The sequence below is a fragment of the Dromiciops gliroides genome, chromosome 3 (assembly GCF_019393635.1).
Source record: "Dromiciops gliroides isolate mDroGli1 chromosome 3, mDroGli1.pri, whole genome shotgun sequence".
NCBI lineage: Eukaryota > Metazoa > Chordata > Mammalia > Microbiotheria > Microbiotheriidae > Dromiciops > Dromiciops gliroides.
Window position 1 is genome coordinate 648,770,103 of NC_057863.1, and position 19,258 is coordinate 648,789,360.

The 19,258-nt window shown below is 43.1% G+C and overlaps 1 protein-coding gene across 1 annotated transcript in view; it reads right to left on the minus strand.

Moving 5' to 3' along the window:
- Positions 1-2,129: 2,129 nt before the first annotated feature.
- Positions 2,130-19,258, minus strand: part of LOC122751749 (carcinoembryonic antigen-related cell adhesion molecule 1-like) — a 106,298-nt gene continuing 89,169 nt past the window's right edge. The window contains exons 5-11 of the mRNA XM_043998910.1: positions 14,106-14,381; positions 13,749-14,021; positions 7,615-7,747; positions 6,965-7,014; positions 5,306-5,367; positions 2,994-3,047; positions 2,130-2,798 (exon numbers count right to left, since the gene is read on the minus strand). Coding sequence (XP_043854845.1) covers positions 2,622-2,798; positions 2,994-3,047; positions 5,306-5,367; positions 6,965-7,014; positions 7,615-7,747; positions 13,749-14,021; positions 14,106-14,381 — 1,025 coding nt within the window. The 3' untranslated portion in view covers positions 2,130-2,621. The remainder of the gene's footprint in view (positions 2,799-2,993; positions 3,048-5,305; positions 5,368-6,964; positions 7,015-7,614; positions 7,748-13,748; positions 14,022-14,105; positions 14,382-19,258) is intronic.

Consider the following 19,258-nt stretch of genomic DNA (forward strand, 5'->3'; position numbering starts at 1 on the left):
TAAACCATCAGCACTGTATACAAAGGCGGTAAGTTAGAGGCCTTCCCAATAAGATCAGGGGTGAAACAAGGATGTCCATTATCACCACTATTATTCAATATTGTACAAGAAATATTAGCCTTAGCAGTAAGAGAAGAAAAATAAATTGAAGGAATTAGAATAGGCAAGGAAGAAACAAAGCTATCACTCTTTTCAGATGATATGATGGTATACTTAGAGAATCCTAGAGAATCAACTAAAACCTTGAAACAATTAACAACTTTAGCAAAGTTGCAGGATATAAAATAAATCCACATAAACCATTAGCATTTCTATATATGACCAACAAAGTCTAGCAGCAAGAGATAGAAAGAGAAATTCTATTGAAAATAACCATAGATAATATAAAATACTTGGGAGTCTGCCTGCCAAGGAAAACCCAGGAACTCTATGAACACAACTACAAAACACTTTTCACACAAATAAAATGGAAAAATATAAATTACTTATGGGTAGGTTGTTCTAATATAATAAAAATGATAGTTCTACCTAAATAACTTACTTATTCAATGCCATACCTGTCAAAATTGTTTAATAAAGCTTGAAAAATAATAACCAAATTCATGCGGAATAACAAAAGGTCAAGAATATCAGGGGGGTTAATGAAAAGAAATGTAAAGGAAGGTGGCCTAGCTGTACCAGATCTAAAACTATAATATAAAGCAGAAATCATCAAAACTATTTGGTACTGGCTAAGAAATAGAGAGGAAGATCAGTGGAATAGTTAAGGCACACAAAACACAGCAGTAAATGAATATAGAAATCTCCTATTTGATAAACTCAAAGATTCTAGACTCCAGGATAAGAACTCACTATTTGACAAAAACTGCTGAGAAAACTGGAAAATAGTATGGCAGAAAATATTCATAGACCAACATTTTACACCATACACTCAAGTAAAGTCAAAATGGGTATAAGATCTAGATATAAAGGCTGATACCATAGGTAAATTAGAAAAGGAAAGAATAGTTTACTTGTTAGATCTATGGAGAGGGGAAGAATTTATGACCAAACATGAGATAGAGAACATTATGAAATGCAGAGTGGATCATTTTGACTACATTAAATTAAAAGTTTTTTGCACAAACAAAACCAGTGCAAACAAGAATAGAAGGGAAGTAGAAAGCTGAGAAACAATTTTTATAGACGGTGTTTCTGATAAAGTTCTCATCTCTAAAATATATAGAGAACTGAATCAAATATATAAGAATACAAGTCATGCCCCAATTGACAAATGGTCAAAGGTTATGAACAGACAGTTTTCAGATGAAGAAATTAAAGCTATCTACAGCCATATGAAAAAATGTTCTCAATCACTACTGATTAGAGAAATGCAAATTAAAATTACTCTGAGGTACTACCTCATACCTATTCAATTGGTTAATATGCCAAAAAAGGAAAATGATGAATGTTGGAGAAGATGAGGGAAAATTGGAACACTAATGAACTGTTGGTGAGGCTGTGAACTGATCCAACCATTCTGGAGAGCAATTTGGAAGCATGCCCAAAAGGCTTTAAAACTTTGCATACCTTTTTTTTTTTTTTTGGTTTTGGTTTTGATGAGGCAATTGGTGTTAAGTGACTTGTCTAGGGTCACACAGCTAGAAAGTGTTAAGTGTCTGAGGTCAGATTTGAACTCAGGTCCTCCTGAATCCAGGGCCAGTGCTCTATCCATTGCACCACCTAGCTGCCCCTGTACATACCCTTTGACCCAACATTACCACTAAGATGTCTGTATCCCAGAGAGATCATAAAAAGGGGAAAGGACCCACAATTGGTACAAAATATTGCCTCTAAAAACAAAAAAATGGGGTTCATTCTCCCATAAATATGCCTTCCCTGAAAGAAGTAGGTGCAAACTTAAAATGATTGTGAGATGCCTGTGATAAGCATCCCTGCAGTTAAGGGACATCACCCAGCTCCTGACCCTGGAAGTCCTTTTCTTCCCTTTGTGAAGTACTCCACAAGCAGAATTCACTATTGGGCTTCAAGGGTCACTTTCATGAGAGCCCATTTCTGGCATTTCTTTTGCCATGAGCAGTCATGCTCCTTGCAGTTGCCCCTGGTCTTCTGGGACTGGCTCTCTTCATACATTGTTGGGGTTTCCACTGCCATCAGCCTCTTCTGCCTCAGGTGGACCCAGATGATCTGATCCATCCTTGAGATCATGCTGTCTAGAGCCAAAGATTCCTGGTTTCATGGAACCTCAGGAGCATAAGACCATAGTATCTTTGACTCTGAGAATCTCAATATTTTAAGACCACCAGGGTTTGATGGCTCATCTACATCTCAATTCAGTTGGAATAAATGTGAAAGTTTCCCAAAGGACTTTTACATGGATAAATGTTATAAAGAAGACAGGAAAATATGGGAATGTTCAAAATATTGAAGCTATTGTACCCAAGAGTATGTACCCAAACTCATTAGACAAGGTAACTTGGCTTCTGAGCAGCTCAGACACACCTGGCTTTGACTTCTTTCATTCATCTCAGTCCTCTCTGGAAAGTATGGGTGCCTCTGGCTCCAGGGAAGCCTTATCTCTGCCCAAATCCAGTCTCTTTCTTTCACACCCAGTTCTTTTTTCACATTGATGCAGATGTCTCAGCTTTATCCCCTGAGAGATGCCTCTGACTTTTCCTTAATGAGGGAAACAGAAAGTCCATTCCAACATCACTTGGGACTTTTCCCTCTTCCTTAGGTTTGGGGCTTTTTCCAGGATTGATTCTATCATAAACATCCACTCTGGTGATGTCCAATGCCTAGGAATAGAGAGAAGAGATGTCACTGGTATCCCAGAAGAGAGGTTGGGTCTAGGAGGACGTTTCCTTCTCCAAATTCTGTCTTCATTTCCCTCCATCCTATGTCTTTTCCTGTTCCCCGATCCATAAGGAACAAGTTCTTCCTGAACCAGCATTTTGACCTTTTCCTTGCCTGGTCCCTCCATGTATACATACCTGATAGGCACTCTCAGGTGGGTCTTTAGGAAAAGCAGGGGAGGAGTACAGGCCCTGTGGAGTTTGAAACAACAGCTAGTAAGATCCTCAAAAAGTCAGAGTTGGAAAGAAATTTTAGGACAGAGAATGCTTGGTCTAGAAGGATCTGGTGACATGTGACAATCAGAAGGGGGTAGTAGAAATCTCACAATCATGGAGCTCCCTAGAAGGGACATCAGAGAGCAGCTAGCCTGACTGAGACCCTAACATCAATGTCCTCTACAACTTGTGTGACAAATGATCATCCAGCCTTCCTTGGGGACTCCCAGTGTGAAGCAGGATACCACCTGCATCCATTCACTAAACACTTACTTAGCACCTACTATATGCCAAGTCCTGGAAATATTTGTTCTTTTCCTGCCTGGAGCTCCTGCTATAAGAACCTCCCTGTCCTGCTTGGTTAGTTGCCTCACCAGCTGCCCACTACCCAAGCCTTGGGCTTTAGATTTGAGTCACTTACTTCCCAGAGTGCTCTTTGCAAACTGACATGATTGATCCACAAAACAAGACCATCAGGACTTGACCTTTTTACTCCTGGAACTCCAAACCTGGGCACCCCCAACCTAAGCCTTCTTTTTCTCCTGCTTTCCAGGTCTGGACCCATAATCAAATCAACTTTGGCCTGATGGCTGATTCCATTTCCTATCCCTCTAATTTCCCAAAGCAAAATGTCCCATTCTGGCCACCATTTCTTGATATGTGGAATCTCCATCAATTTAAACATAAACTCATTGTGAGCACTTTTACATGTATTAATAAATTCTTCACTTAGCAGAGAGCTTGTCACACAGTAAGCATTGAATATGATTTAAATAGGCATCATTCACTGCATGAATGATTTTTCATTCCTTTATTCAGGTTATGAACAGAGAGGAATGAGAGTCTTTCATTCATGGCGGTCATATGCTATCAGGAGGAATTCATTAGTAAACAGATAATCAGGTACCAAACATATACTGAAGGATGACCAGAGGCAGGGCCCTGGAAACAGGAAAGAGCAGGGCAGACTCCTGTTGGGGATGGCACTTGAGCTGAACTATTCAGGAGGTTCAAGATTCTATAAGATGAAGGTAAGGAGGGAGTACCTTCCAGCCCTGGGACATTGGCCCAGAGAGGACAGGTGCAAAGTGGTGTCCTTGGAACAATACAGGGGCTAATTAGACTGAACCTTTGACTTCAGGAAGGACAATAAAGTGTAATAGAAACACTGACCTAAGGGCCAGCCAAGGAGCAGGGGAAGTGAGTAAATATTTGGCCTGGAAATCAAAAGGAACAGACTTCAGGTCTGGCCTCTGACACAAACTAGCCTCAAGAAGCTGGGAAAGTCTATTGAGGTTTTAGTAACTAGGAAAACTCTAAGACTATAGGCTGCCTGTCAATATCGAGGCTAGGAATTCCCCAAACAAATGAAATCAGCAACTGGCCCAAATAAACAAACAAGGATTGTTTATAGTTTCTTTTCCTGGCAATAGGGAACCATTCAGTCTTCTTCTTCTTCTTCTTTTTTTTTTTTTTTAGTGAGGCAATTGGGGTTAAGTGACTTGCCCAGGGTCACACAGCTAGTAAGTGTTAAGTGTCTGAGGCCATATTTGAACTCAGGTCCTCCTGAATCCAGGTCCAGTGGTCTATCCACTGTGCCATCTAGCTGCACCTAGCCTTCTTGATTCAGGAAGGGACTTTGTTAAATCTGTGCCTAAGGAATATGTTTGCCAGGTGTCCCTGTGGTTTGGACACCAGTGAAAAAGCTGTTGTAATTATCCAGAGTTGGGTTGATGATGTATTGAACTGGAGCATTGTTGTGTTAGGGAGGAGAGTTGTGGGGTGGTGGAGAGAGAACACTTGGCATTTCATTATTGAGATTTCCTGACATCAAGCCTCAATTGACCTGTACAAATTCCATTCCTTGGTCCCTCTTGTGCCCTTTGGGATAAGGAGAGCACATCTAATTTCTCCCCCGTATTTCCTGCCTCCAAAGATGGTTAACAGGTCCCCAGCTACCATTACATCCCCTCCCAAAGTCCTCTCTTCTCCAAACTGGCCCCAACCAGGTTCCTCCACAATGCTAAAGAATGCTCATGCTTCTTTTCACCCTCCTCCAGACACTCTCCAGCTCATCAGGGTGCTCTAATGAAACTGAAAACTCTCAGGCACATTAAACATCTAAGACTTAGGGTCAGGAGCAATCTCCAGATCTACAGAAAGAGGCTCCTTCCCATTCGCTGGATGACACCCCAAAGTCCTGGAAGTGATTGAAAGAGACCCTCTATACCTACCTGTGCAGGCAGAGCTGTGCCTTTTTGGCAAACAGTATTTTCATATAGAGTGGTGTCCTTACCTGGAGGGAGAGAAACCCAGACAGACGATTTCCTTGGTGTATCCTGAGCCCGAATTCCATAAGAGACTGTCTCCTCCTCTATCCATCCCCTACTCCCTCAGCAAACAGATGGAGGACACAGGGGAATTCCTTCCCATCTTCCTTAAAGGGTCAGTCAATAAGCATTCATTTGGTGACTATTATGGGGCAGACACTGTGCTAAGCATTGGCCCTGGAAGGAAAAACAGATGACAATCCCTGCCCTCAAGGAGATTATAGTCTAAAGGGTGAAACAACTTGCAAACTGTATACAAACAAGATCTAGACAGGATACATTGGAGAGATAACCAACAAAAGGAAGGCTTTGGAGTTAAGGGGAATCAGGAAAGACTTTTGTGGAAGAAACATTAACTGGCACTCAAAGGAAGCTGGGAAGTGAAGAGGAGGGAGAACCTTCCAGGTATGGGAGAGAGGCAGAGAAAATGGCCAGTGAAGAAATCCCAGGGTATCCTTCATCTAGGACTCTGAGGTTCTGGGACTCTAAGATTTCATGGCTCAGATTTGATAAGACTTCAAGGTGTTTGGTTCTAAGAACTGGCTTTCTAGATTCTTTTTCTTTTTTTTTGATGGGGCAATGAGGGTTAAGTGACTTGCCCAGGGTCACACATTTAGTAAATTTCAAGTGAGTGAGTCCAGATTTGAATTCAGGTCCTCCTGAATCCAGGGCCGATGCTTTGTCTACAGCACCACCTAGCTGTCCCCTGGCCTTCTACATTCTGGACTTACATGGGCCCCACTTTATCAAATCAACTCATCTCTGAATCTGTCTTGATGGAAAGAACAGAGAAGTCCCAAAAGACTATCCACTCAAATTAGGGCAAGAAATGTGTCTGTGATCACAGTTCTTTGCTCTGCTGTATAATCAAGGCAAGGAGGTGACCCAGAAGTCCCAAAGGCTGTGCCACTGGGAGGGCAGCCCTGTAAGGTTCCTCTATTCTGGAGATGCTTCTATCAATAGGCGTAGAGAGGCTCATCCTCAATAGATTGGCCATTTGGGAATTAGTTCTTTGGTGACGTTTATCCCCTAGTGAAAATAAAACAACATACAATGACTCTGATCTTGGGCTTAAAAGCTATCTTGCATTTGAACAGTCATTGAGAAGCATAGATATTAATATGGAAGGGACTACTGAGGCAGCTGCTCCAGCCCTCTCACTACACTGATAAGGAAATTGTGGCATGGGGCTATTTCCCCAGGTACACACAGGTGTAAAGTAGAGTCAAAATGTGAGCAGAGGAGTAGAAAAGGGAGTGGAGAATGTTGAGAGTCCCCATCTCCAGGCCCCGTATGAAAAGTAACTTAGCTCTTGGTCTTCTAAATATTAGCGGTTTTAACAGTGCCTGATGATAAATGCTGCTTAAAATGAATTGAATAGACTGATTTCAGAGTTGAGTTGTATGAGGCTTCATGATCTTCCTATAAAAAGAAAATCAAAGAGAGTTGGCCTTCATTAGAAGGACAGCTCCTAGGTTCTCCTAGAAATAAAGGAAGAAGGCAGTGGTTGTAACCCTCTCTCTCAAGGCCACCATTAGGTACTGGTTTCATTGGTTTACTTACAGTGTTTGGGTGCTGAAGGGTTCTCCTCTGAAAGGTGGTGTTTGCTGGCCCTTAAGAAAGAACAGATACATGGGACTGACATTCCCAAACAAAGTAAAATAGTTTTCAGGGGTGGAAGGGACCATTGGATCAGAGTCAAGTCTTCTCTTTGGATACCCTCGAGTTTCATGTCTTATCCATAAATACAACATACTCACTCTTAATTTCTTCCCCTATGGGTAGTATTGGTCTTATACTTAGATTATCCATCCAGTCTGGACCTGCCTCAGTGGCCTTTTCCTTCACTTGCTTTCTCACTAAGTTGTGATTAGTGATCTATCTCCTTTCTTCTTGCTGACCCCTCCATTCTTTCCCTCTGTACCTTCTTGGACCTGACTTACTTAGTTGAGGGTCTGAGAAAAACAGTTGGGTCTAGTCACTTCCCCAATGGGGAAGTAAACACCCATTTCTAAGTGTGAAGGATGGGGGAGAATGAAAGTCCAGAGAAATTAGTTACCTAAGGAAAGTAGTGCTGAAAAGGAGGAGTTTGGGAAAGGGAGGTAAACCAGATCCAGAAGAGGGTACAGGGTGCAGAAGACCATGTTGGTATCTTTCCACTATTCAGGGAGACAGACTAGGAGGGAGGACAACCATAGGAAGCATCAGTCTACCTTCCAGTCTTTCTGAAGAACAGGAAGTAGAGGAGGGTCTGGATGAGAATCATTCCAGCTAGGACTCCAATCACAGAGCCAGCAATGGCTCCTCCACAGAGGGAGGAGCCATCACTTTTTCCTGGAGACATATCTGTTGTGGACAAAAAGAGAAAAATAACCTTGAGGGATCTCCAATATGAAGTGCCTAGCACTTGTGCACAGTGCCTGGCATTTTGTAAACACTAAAGATACACTTGTTGATCAAAGAATCAGACTTGGCCTTTGTTCCTCAAAGCTTGGGTATCCCTTTGGAAGATAACTTTGCAGTGTATGACAAATAATTGGGGACATCTGAATATTGGGCAAGCACATCAAAGTTTACATACTCAACCTCAGAACACATGATTTCCTTCCCACAATGGGTCCACTTCCATTCCCTATTTCAGTTGATGACACAGTCAACCTCTCAATCGCCTAGGTTCAAATTGGAAAATATCTTTGACCTTCACTTTCCTTCAAAGCTCACATCTAATCAATTGGTAATGTTATGGTTGTTCGTACTGATTCTATTTCTACTCCAAACCCCCTCATCTCTTCCAAATGATGCCAATAGTTTTCTGACTCGGTGTCCTCTTTCGGTTCTCTCACCTCTTGAATTCATCCTGCATACCACTGTCCCCATATAATCATCACTAAATACCACCTTGATTAAGTCACTTTTCTCTTAGAAAAACCTCCAAATTAGTGTTTCTCATATCTATCCCTAAAAGGCAGTGCACTGAAACCGAAATCCTTACCATGTTACTTGCTAGCAGTTGAATCTTGGGCAAGTTTCTTGTTCTTTTTCTTCTTGTTCTTGTTCTTGTTCTTTTTCTTCTTGTTCTTGTTCTTGTTCTTTTTCTTCTTGTTCTTGTTCTTGTTCTTGTTCTTTTTCTTCTTGTTCTTGTTCTTGTTCTTGTTCTTTTTCTTCTTGTTCTTGTTCTTGTTCTTGTTCCTGTTCTTGTTCTTGTTGTTCTTGTTCTTGTTCTTGTTCTTATTCTTGTTCTTGTTCTTGTTCTTCGACATCAATTTCCCAATTGAAAAAATGATGCCTTCTGGGATAGATGATCTATCTCATCCCAGATTTAAATACTGTGAACTTCCTTTTATCTCCCTCCCTACTATCCTGGTCAAATTCAAGTCCTCATTAATTTTCTATCTGAATTTTTTAAATAACCTCTTTACTGTTCTTCCTGCTTCTAGTCTTTCTTCCAATCCATGTTTTTCATCTTTGTATGTCATGTACTCTATGTATCGTCTGCTAGGCTGCCAGTTGTCTCCTCTTCCTGTTCCCTGCACAATAATTACCATCTGCTACAGGATGGGCTAAGGTTTACTTATGGAAATGGGATCACTTACTCTGGGCAAGAGAAGAAATGACAAAACAGTCCTCGACCCACCAGTTCTTTACAATTAAGTTATTTATCATCTATTTTGAGTCTTTTCTTAAAAGTACTTTGATTGAATATAATTTGTTGCTTTGTGATCATTAAAAGATTTTAAAAACACTTTCCTTTTTAGCATTTTTTGTGAAGGTTTTTGTACTAATGAATAGTCAGGTGTTTTTTTTTGTTTGTTTGTTTGTTTTTGAGTGCCATGCACAGTTAAGAAACATGTATGCTCTTTTGTATTCCTATACAATAATCCTAAGAGGTCCATCATATCGAACTTTTATAAAATTCCACTCAATTCCATAACCTTCTCCTTTTTAATTTTTTGGGTAATATTGGTCTGTCTGAAAGGGGGTACATTAAGGTACCTATTTTAGTTTTATTCTTTCTCTCAGAATTTATTTAGCTTTTCCTTTAACTGTTTAGATATTGCACCACTCGGTGTATATTCAGTGTTATATTGGTGCAGTAACTTGATATTTATAATATCTTTCAGCATAATGCAGTTTGCCTGCTTATTTTTCAAGTCAAGTACATTTTCACTGTTAACTTGTCTCAGATCATGATTACTACCATAAGTTTTTGGTTCAACTGTAGCATCTAGCCCTTTATTTTACATCTGTGAATCTTTATATTTCAATAATGTTTCTCATAGACAACAAATTATTTACCTCTTACTTTCTAATCCACCCTGATAACCTCTTCTGTTTTATGAAGTGGGGTGGGGAGGTTAATCTAATTTACATTTACAGTTATAAAAATTAATTGTGTTTCTCCTTCTTTCTTGTTTTCTTATACTTTCTCCTTCTTTGCTAAATGCCTCATAGAAGGAGGAGAAGAAGAACAAGAAGGAGAAAAATAAGAAACAAAAGAAGAGAGAGAAAGAGAGGGAAAAAGAAAGAGACAAGACAGAAAGACAGACAAAAAGAGAAAGAGAGAAATGTTTGGAAGTCTTCCATTTCCTTAAAAGTTAATTTTCCCCACTATATAATTATACTCATTTTTTTTCATTATGCCATACTTGGTGATAATGGTATATTTTTGCCTTTCAGAATATCATATTCCAACTTCCTCACACCTTTGTAATGATAGAGGTTAAACTTTCTGTGATCTTTACTGTGACTCATTGGTACTTGAACAATTTTGCTTTGGATTTTTATCCTGTTTTTTCTTTGTTTTTTAAGTTCTGGATTTTGGCTATGATATTCATGGGAGTTTTCATTTAGGATCTTTTTCAGGAAGATAATTTTTGTATTTTCACTTTGACTTCTGGTTCTCATTCTTCTGGACAGTTTTCTGTCTAAACATTTTTTTGGTAGGTTCTTTCTGATTTCTTCATAGTCCATGTTCTAGGTCAGTTGCTTTTTTCTTTTCTCCCTTTGATGTACCTTGTATTTTCCCCTATTTTTTTCAGTATTTGGGCTTTGTTTTAATATTTTTTTGCTGTCTCATGTGTTCATTAGCTTCTGACTAGTTCATTCTATTTTTAAGCAAGCCTTTTACTTTGGTAATTTTTGAGCCTCTTGTACTAAGTTGTTCATTCCTTGCTCCATAGCTAGGAAAGTAGACAGGATAGGTTTCTGGATCTGAGGTCAGAAAGGCCTCAATTAAAATCTAATCTTAAGGGGCAGCTAGGTGGTTCAGTGGATAGAGCACTGGCCCTGGAGTCAGGAGGACCTGAGTTCAAATCTGGCCTCAGACACTTAACACTTACTAGCTCTGTGTGACCCTGGGCAAGTCACTTAGCCCCACTTGCTTCAGCAAAAAAAAATCTAGCTTTAGACACTAACCAGCTTCATGTCCCTGGACAACATACTAAACCACTATTTGCCTCAGTTTTGTCTTCTGTAAACTATGGATAATAATAACACCAACATCCCAGGGTTGTTGTGAGGATAAAATGAGTAAAGTCCTTTGTAAACTTTAAAGTTCTATCTAAATTCTATTTATAAAGTAATTTCAAACTCTTAAAAAACCCTATTGCTTCATTTCTTTCAGGAAGGCTAGTTGTGTGCAAGCTGTTTTTTGTTTGTTTGTTTGAATCTTTGCTTGTAGATATTTTAGATTTATTTCTTCCCTGGGTTTGCATCTTAGGCTTTCCTGTCTCCATAATAGCTTTTTTTCAAATAGGTGTTTTTCATTTTATTCAATATTCTAGCCTTGCTTCCTGAATTGAAGTCTAATTGTTATTAGGGCTGGGCTCTGCACACTTCTGGAAGAAATAACTGGGTCTTGCTTTGTATTCCTTGGTATATTGCTGCTGTTTTCCTTGGGTATTCAGTATTGTTTCCTTTAAAGATATCAGGATTGGCTCAGAATGGTGACCTGATAACTTTCAGTGTGCCCAAAACAGTTTTATAAAGAGAGAATTCTAATCACTGCCCTCCTTGTCTGAGTTTTAGAAGCACTTGCCTTAGGTTTGGGTCTTTGCAACACCACTGCAGACTTGTCCTTCGTTGGAGTTTCAGTAGACTGCTGCTGGCTCTAGCCCCTGTCAGTTAGCTGCAAGGCTTGGTAGGTATATAATTACAGGCTTCCCTTTGTTCTGAGATCTCTTCCCTGGGTATTCAGCTGCCAGTCTCAGACCCAGAGAGAGAATGAAACTCCAGCTCCTTGTCAGCCTAAGGCCACAGCTGCTCCCAGTCCTTGGTATAGGTTACTCCCTCAGTCATCGCTGATTCTGTTACCTAGCTCAGCATCCAGACTGCGGGATAGTAGTTGGTTCCTATTCCTGTTCCCTGCACTGTCCCACACTCATCTCTGCTGGATCCCTCAGCACTTCTTTCCCAAATACCAACACTGGGTCCCTCATTCACTCTATAGTTTTCTTTTCACCTTCATGGTTAGTTCATGTGACCAGACTTTGGTCTTTTTAATTCTGCTGACCTGGGCAGGAAAAATGGCTCACGGAGTTTTTCTCTTGGTCTTTTGTTCTTTCAAGGCCTTTGTTGGAGTGGTTGTGTTATAGACCTGGGCCAGAGAGCTTCTTTCTCCTCTCCCTTTTACTACCTCCTTGATCTATCAATGTGTGATAAAATAATGGAATTTGCCAGATGCCCAGGAGCGCCTACCTGAAAATTGATTTGGAATTGATTGGATTAGGTGAGACTGAGAGACTGACTGAGAACCTACTTTAGGCTAATTAAATCGAGACCACACCTGGCTGGCCCTGAGTGGGGTGCTGTTCTCAGAGGCTGTGGAATACGACATCAACAGGAGACCACCCTCAACCAATCAGCTTGAAGAACCTCCCCTTCCAGGGAGGGAGACAGGAAGTAGGAAGGTGAAGCTGGCTCCCTGGGATCAACCCTTTTTGTGCCAGGACTTTGGGTTGGTGGCAAAGAAAGAGAGAAGAAAGTAGATAGGCTTTTCTTGTGTTACTCTATTCCAGGTGTTGTCTTTACTCTTTAATAAATACTTAAAAGCCTAAACTCTTGCTGAATTTATCAGTAAATCTTAGCTAGTTTCCCTCCAAAACTGGGGTGGGGCAGGTAAGGACACATATTATATTTTAAACATCACAAATGACAAAGTGTTCCATTAAAACATTTGTTTTATAGCTCCTGCCCACTCACAGCTCTATTTCCTATATTCTCACCACCTTAGCTTGGAGCTGAGGTCAGTTTTGCCTGGAATAGAGGGACTGAAAAGGAACTTTAGATTCCCCAGATTTTTTTATATATCCAGATTCTTTGGACTAAGTCACAAATGAAGTAGAGATGTGACAACAGTCACATGAAACAAAAATTTGAGTCTTGAGTGTCAGGTTCAATCCTAATGGTCTGCTCAGTATTGATGAATGGCACACCAAGCAGATATGCGTGTGATCATCTCCTCTTCTCTGCTAATGACACTTTAGGGCCTCCCTTTTATCTACTGAGGAACCTCAGTCTTCTTAGCCTCAAGACGTTTAAAAACATTGAAGCAGCCCTCTCTAATTCTTCTCTTGGCCATGCAGTGTCTGCTTAGGCTGCATTGGTCTACCTTCCACACTCAGACACGCAGTGTACTTTTCCACTTTTTAAACCTTGGCTCAGGTTATTTCTCCAAAGAAATAGAATATTCTCCCTTGTCTCCCTAGACCTCTTATTGTCACCCTCTCCCTATCCTTTAAAAAAACAGCTCAAGTGATAGTTCTTCCATGACACTTGACCTGATTTCTGCCCACCCCTGAATTGGAATGGTCTTTTCCCCCTAGGTCTGCTAAAACACTTTATCTTATAGACATAGTTTAAGTATACATATCATGTTATATTGTTTGTCAATTACCTATGTTGGCCTCTGATCTATCTGTTCGATTGTAAGGTCCCTGAAAATAGGAATGGAGTCTTAGCTAAACCTTGTATTTCCTTCAGTGCCTGCCACAGTGCTCTGCACAAGGTCTAAACCTAAATGTGTAGCAAATGATGAATGAACTTGTTACTGTATATGACAGTTTCTAAGATTATTATAGGAGACAGAGAGACTGGTCCCCATTTTCACCAAGGAGACAGGGAGGTTGGTGTCCATTTCTACCAAGGACAAAAGAGCAGTAAATGGACTGACATTCACTACAAGTCTGACCACATTCCCTAGAATCAGGTTCTTTCTTTCTATGTCCTCTCTGAATACACCATGAAAAACTGCCCTCCTCAATGGGCCTGAGCACCTCCTCCTGGCATCCCACCTTTGACCAACCCAAGAAACTTCTTTCTTCTCTGAGGGATGGGAGAGACCACTTACCTACCACCTTGATTGTGACATCCTTAGAGATTGATAACTTGGTCATGTCATTCTTTGCCAAACACTTATACTTTCCTGAATCTTCCCATGATACGCTTTTGATGATGTAGGTGGTATGGGACAACTCCGTCTTTATGGTGCCATTGACTTGCCATTCATACTGAGCAGCTGGGTAGGACACAACGTGACACACTAAAGTCAGCGGGTCTTTCAATCTGACTTCAATCTCCCCACTCTCAGGGCTTGGAAGTATCATGATGTGCTCTGGTCCATCTGTGTAAAGAAGAAAGAGACAGATGAGATGTGAGTCACTCTTGGGCAAAGGATTGGAGAGGGAGGAGACTCAGAGTCACTCACAGTTCACAGTCAGGGTGAGGGAGTCACTTCTTCTGGCACTGATTAGATTCCAGACTTCACACTGGTAGGACCCAGCATCCTCCCTCTTCACAGTCTTGATGGTGAGGGTCTGGTTATCCTCAGACATCTTCCTCCTCTCATTGGGTAACAGGGGCTGGTTATTGAAGAACCACAAAATGTTCATCCCCTCATTTTCTGTGCTACATGTGAGGACCACAGTGCCATTCTCTATGACGTTGGTACTGCTGGCACTGATGTTAGATTTGGCTAGTTCTTCTGTAGAGAGAAAAAGAAGAGAGAAATGTGTGAGTGACTGACCTGTGACTTCATCAGGTCCTGTCTTCATGACAAAAAACACCCAACGTCCAAACCCAAACTCTTTTATTACAAACATATAACAATGGTCCCTGACAGCATGGGGAAGGAGATGCCCTCTAGTTCAATAGCTGTGCTAATAATGAAGGTGAGCAGGAAGCACAGGGGATGGAGTGTGTGCCCCTCCTGGAGAAAGGTCCTGGGAAATGCACAATCTAGTGACTAAGGTGGGGATGGGAGTAGGGAACAAACATTTATGAAGTGCCTTCTATGTGCCTGGCACATGGCTGGTGATACATAAAGGCTATTATTATTCTCATTATTATGATTATTGTTATTGTTGAACACTGTGTTTGATACTATATAATGTAATTCTATCCTCTGAACAACCTTGGGAGGGAGGGGCTTTTATTCATTCCATTTTACAGTTTAGGAACCTGAGGCATACAGAGGTTAAGGGCCTTGCTCAGGGTCACACAGCTAGTAAGTGTCTGAGGTTGGATTTGAACCCTAGTCTTTCTGAATCCAGGTTCAATGTTCTCCCTATCCATTGAGGCTTCTTTCTCCCTGCCTCTCCCCCATCATCTCATTATAATCCAGGAGTCCTTAACCTGGCATCTGTGAACTTCTTTTAGAAGATAATGTGTTGACAACTATATCTGAATAGAATTGTTTCCTCTGAATTCCTATGGATTTTATTTTCTGTATATAAAAGCATCCTTCTGAGCAGGGATCTCCAGGCTCTACCAGCCTGACTGCTCCAGGGCTCTCTGGCAACAGAAGGGAAGCACCTCTGCTCCCATCATTCTCTATTCCCCAGTTATCCCCCTTAATTTACATAGCTCCTCCCTCACGGTGGTTCCAGAAAATGATTAGTGCACATCTTATGATTCTGGGCCTTGTTTCCGCACCATCTGCTTATACTTAGGCCCTCTGGGCCTCAGTTTCCCCATCTGTAACAGGCAGCTGGGATAGCTGGCTTCTAGGCTCCATTCATCTCCAAGTACATGATACCCCACCAGGATCCTCACACCTCACTTTACAAAAGATAAAATGATGGCCAGAAGACAGAGAGTAACTTCTGCTATCCCAGCACCTGAGCTCCCTCCCTCTTTGCCTGATGGTCCTTTTGATCTTTCCCAGACCAGGCACCTGAAGGCTCAGAGCTGGCAGAGATCAGAGGATCCTGGATCTCTATCTGGAAGGGCCTCCTCCATCACCTAATGTACCCCCTTATTTTCCCAATGAGAAAAATGGAGGCTCTCAGGGCCAAGTGACTTGTACAAGGCCAATTGGATAATGAATAGCAGACCTGGGGATGGAATCCAGGCAAATTGGCTCTGAAATCAGGTCCCCTTCGGAACCCCCTTTCTCAAGTTCTCTCTGTAGGACATTGTCTCCCTATAGACATGGGAGTGATTGGCAGAGGGGCGGCACTGAGCTCAGGTACCTTCAAGGGGTACCCTGAAGGCCCCCATGTAGCTTCCCTGGGAGACTTAGCCTCCTTCTTCCAAAATCAGAGCCCCTCCCAAGGCTGGGCTCCCTTCCAGAAATGGCCCTTTGGAGAAAAGCATGGACAGGTCATCTAATGGGGTGATGTAGGACATCATCAGTGCTGTGCTTGGGGTGGGAGGAGCTTGTGCTCCCACAGGGTTCCTGCAGATTGTAGCCTTGTGCACCATCCCTGATCTAGTAAGATGATATTTGCAAAGAGTCAAGTGTGGTGCCTGGCACACAGTAGGCACTCAATAAATATTTCTTCCCTTCCTCCTCCCCCTAGTCCAGCTTTTGTTCCTCCCTTGATCAGCTGGGGACTCAAAGAGGTCAGAAGATGCTCTGTGCCCCAGCAGAGATTCTGCAGCATCCCCTAAGCACTCAGTAGCCTTGGCTGTGATGAGACCCATAGGAGACCACCAGTAGTCTGCTGTTTCAGCTGCAGAGATGGCAAGGGGGATCTGCCCAAGAACCCACTTATATTTCTTCCACAGACATGTATATATGTCTTCCCAATAGAAACTATACTCCTTGAGGTTAGCAACACATTTATTTTTGCTTTTAATGCCCAGTCCCCAGTCCAGTACACCAGTAGGTGCCTAATAAATGCATATGGATTGATGATTCCTGGGTCCTTTCTCCCACAATATCCTCTGCCCAGGAGTAGAGTGACAGAAAGACCACTGGGGATGACCAGCAGGACCCTCCCCAAATGTTGGCTCCTGCCTCTTACCCTGTAGCCACTGAATGCATCCTTCCACAGATGTCTAGGACAGTTCCCAGAATGCCCCCCATGGAAGAAAGCCCTAGGTGTACTGGGCTGTCACCCCTCCTGTATAGACTTCACAAGCTCAGAGCTAAAGTTCACCCAGAGGCCTCTAGGATTCTTTGCTTTTGGGACTCAGAGGTCATCTTGCACAGCCCAAGCCTGATGAAGGATCCCCATTCCAACCTCCCTGGCAAATGGTCATCTTTTCTGTTCTTGAAGAATCTCAGTACTGGGAAGGTCACTATCTCCTGAGGTGACCCTCAGTGGTAGGAGGCATCTAGGGCCTTCAGGGGATGGAATATTGAACATGGAGGTCAGGAAGGCCTGAATTCAAATCCTGCCCCAACTACTGACTAGCTGTATGACTCTACCATCTCATTGACCACACTTATAAAAATAGCACCTACGGGGCAGCTAGATGGTGCAGTGGTAAAGCACTGGCCCTGGATTCAGGAGTACCTGAGTTCAAATCCGGCCTCAGACACTTGACACTAGCTGTGTGACACTGGGCAAGTCACTTAACCCTCATTGCCCTGCAAAAAAACAAAAAACAAAAAACAAACAAAAAAAAATAGCACCTACATCACAGGGTCCTTGTGAGAATCAAATGAAATATGCTGCACAGAGCACTTTGTACACCTTCAGGCCCTATATAAATGGGGGGGGGTCTCTTTAACCCATTCCCCAACTGGAAAGCTTTCCTGATTGAGAAAGTTGGTCCCATCTGGAACCCTTTGAGCCCCACATTGAATATGTTTTCTCCTATTCCAACTGAGACCTCAGCAGGCCCCTCTGTCCCAGTCTGTCCCTCAAGGGAGCCTGGGCCCCTCTGTCTTGGACTTTCCTCTAGAAAATGGAGATAATACCGGTGTCCTCCCTCTGGGGTCCCTTTCCACGCCCTGGAGGCCTCAGAATGATCAGACATCCACATGGACCTGGGCATCTGGGCAACCAGGCTTCTGGTTCTTGTGGAATGAGTAATTGGACTTGAGCTCTACTGTGCCCAGCTGGCAAGGGAGTGTCAGTGACTGTGCCCTCTCCCAACAAGGCATCTCATGGACTTAAAAGTATCTCGAGGCAGGTGAACTTTAGGAAGAGGCTGCCTGCCTCAGACCCAACTGGAGGGGGCCAGGTTCCTTTTGGAGCCCTCAGGGGCCCCTCCTAGTTTCACAGTATGGCCTTGGAAAGCTGGGAGGAAGGATGAAGCTACCACCCTCTCCCCCAAATACCGACTGTCTCCTCCTAAGCATCTCTGTCTCAAGGGTTCCTGGCCTCACAGCTTCTCTAAGGATTCGATCTAGGCTTGGGGCCTGGACAAAATAAAAGAAAACAGGTCAGTGTGCAGCTGACACCCTCCTCCAACACCCTTCTTTGTCCCTCCTGCCTCAGACTTCCTAGAGTTAATTAGGAGGCTCTAAGGGGCTCTAAGCTCAGCTCACCCTCTTATTGGGATGTAGGCCTTAGGGGCAAAGCTAGGAATGTCCAGGATCCCTCGTCACACATGAAGCAGAGCTGCTCTTGTCAGCCCACCTTGGTCCTTGCCTGACCTAGGCCTCCAGAGGTTCCCTGGGGTTAATCCCCCTGGACAGCTCCTGGTGCTGCCAGTTGTCTGGTTCTGGGTTCTTCCTGAGCCCTTGGTAGGGAGCTTAGGGGAGGGCTCTTAGCCCAGACAGAGGGAGGGTCTTGGAGTGAGGCATGGCCCAAGGGAAGGGCAGCACTTCCCATGCACTGTCAGTCTTCCTCATGCTACTGCAGCTACCAGGCCTGTAGAATCAACAGTTTGAACTAGGCAGCTTAGGCTGGGTTTGAGGGGGAGTGCAGCCATCCTTGAGCCATTTCCTGTGGGGGTGGCTTATATTCTTGATTCTCTCTGCTACCTCAGTAAGGATCTTCAGGTAGGCCTCTGACACAGACAGGGAGAATGTTGGAGTGACAGCATGACCCAAGGGAAGCCCAGCACTTACCATACACCTGTAATTGTTCTCTGGCATTTGCAGCTACCAGGCCTGTAGAATCAACAATGGTCACAATGTAGAGGTCAGTGTCATTGAGGGTGAGGTTGGGGATGAGCAGGGAGCCATTGGAGAAGACCTTCTCCCGGATGTCTGCTGGGGTCTGCACTCCAGAAAGGACACGGTAGACAGCGATCCTGGTGGAGTTGTCTGTTGTCTTTCTGTACCAAGAATAGCTGAGAGCCTCCCCTGAGAACCCCCGAATGTCCAAAGTAATGTTTCTACCCACTGTTCCATGGGGTGGGTTTGGCACAACAGTGACAGGAGCACCTTGAGCAAACAATGCCTGGATCCAGCAGCTGTGGATAGATCCTGGAAGGGGAGGAAGGAGGCAGAGGTCATCAGGGTCCCCCTGACCCCCTGACAGGCCCAGGTCACTGAGCTGCCCCCAAGCTAAGGGTGGGGGCTGCTAAGCCTGCTCCAGGGTCAGCTGGGGGCTCAGTGGGGTATGTTGGAAGGGGATTCATGTACATGTGCATCAGTCTGTCAGGCCCAGTTTCTGCAGAGGATCTGAGAGTTTGGTCTGTGACACATTTTAGCTCCTTCCAAAGACTTGATTCAGA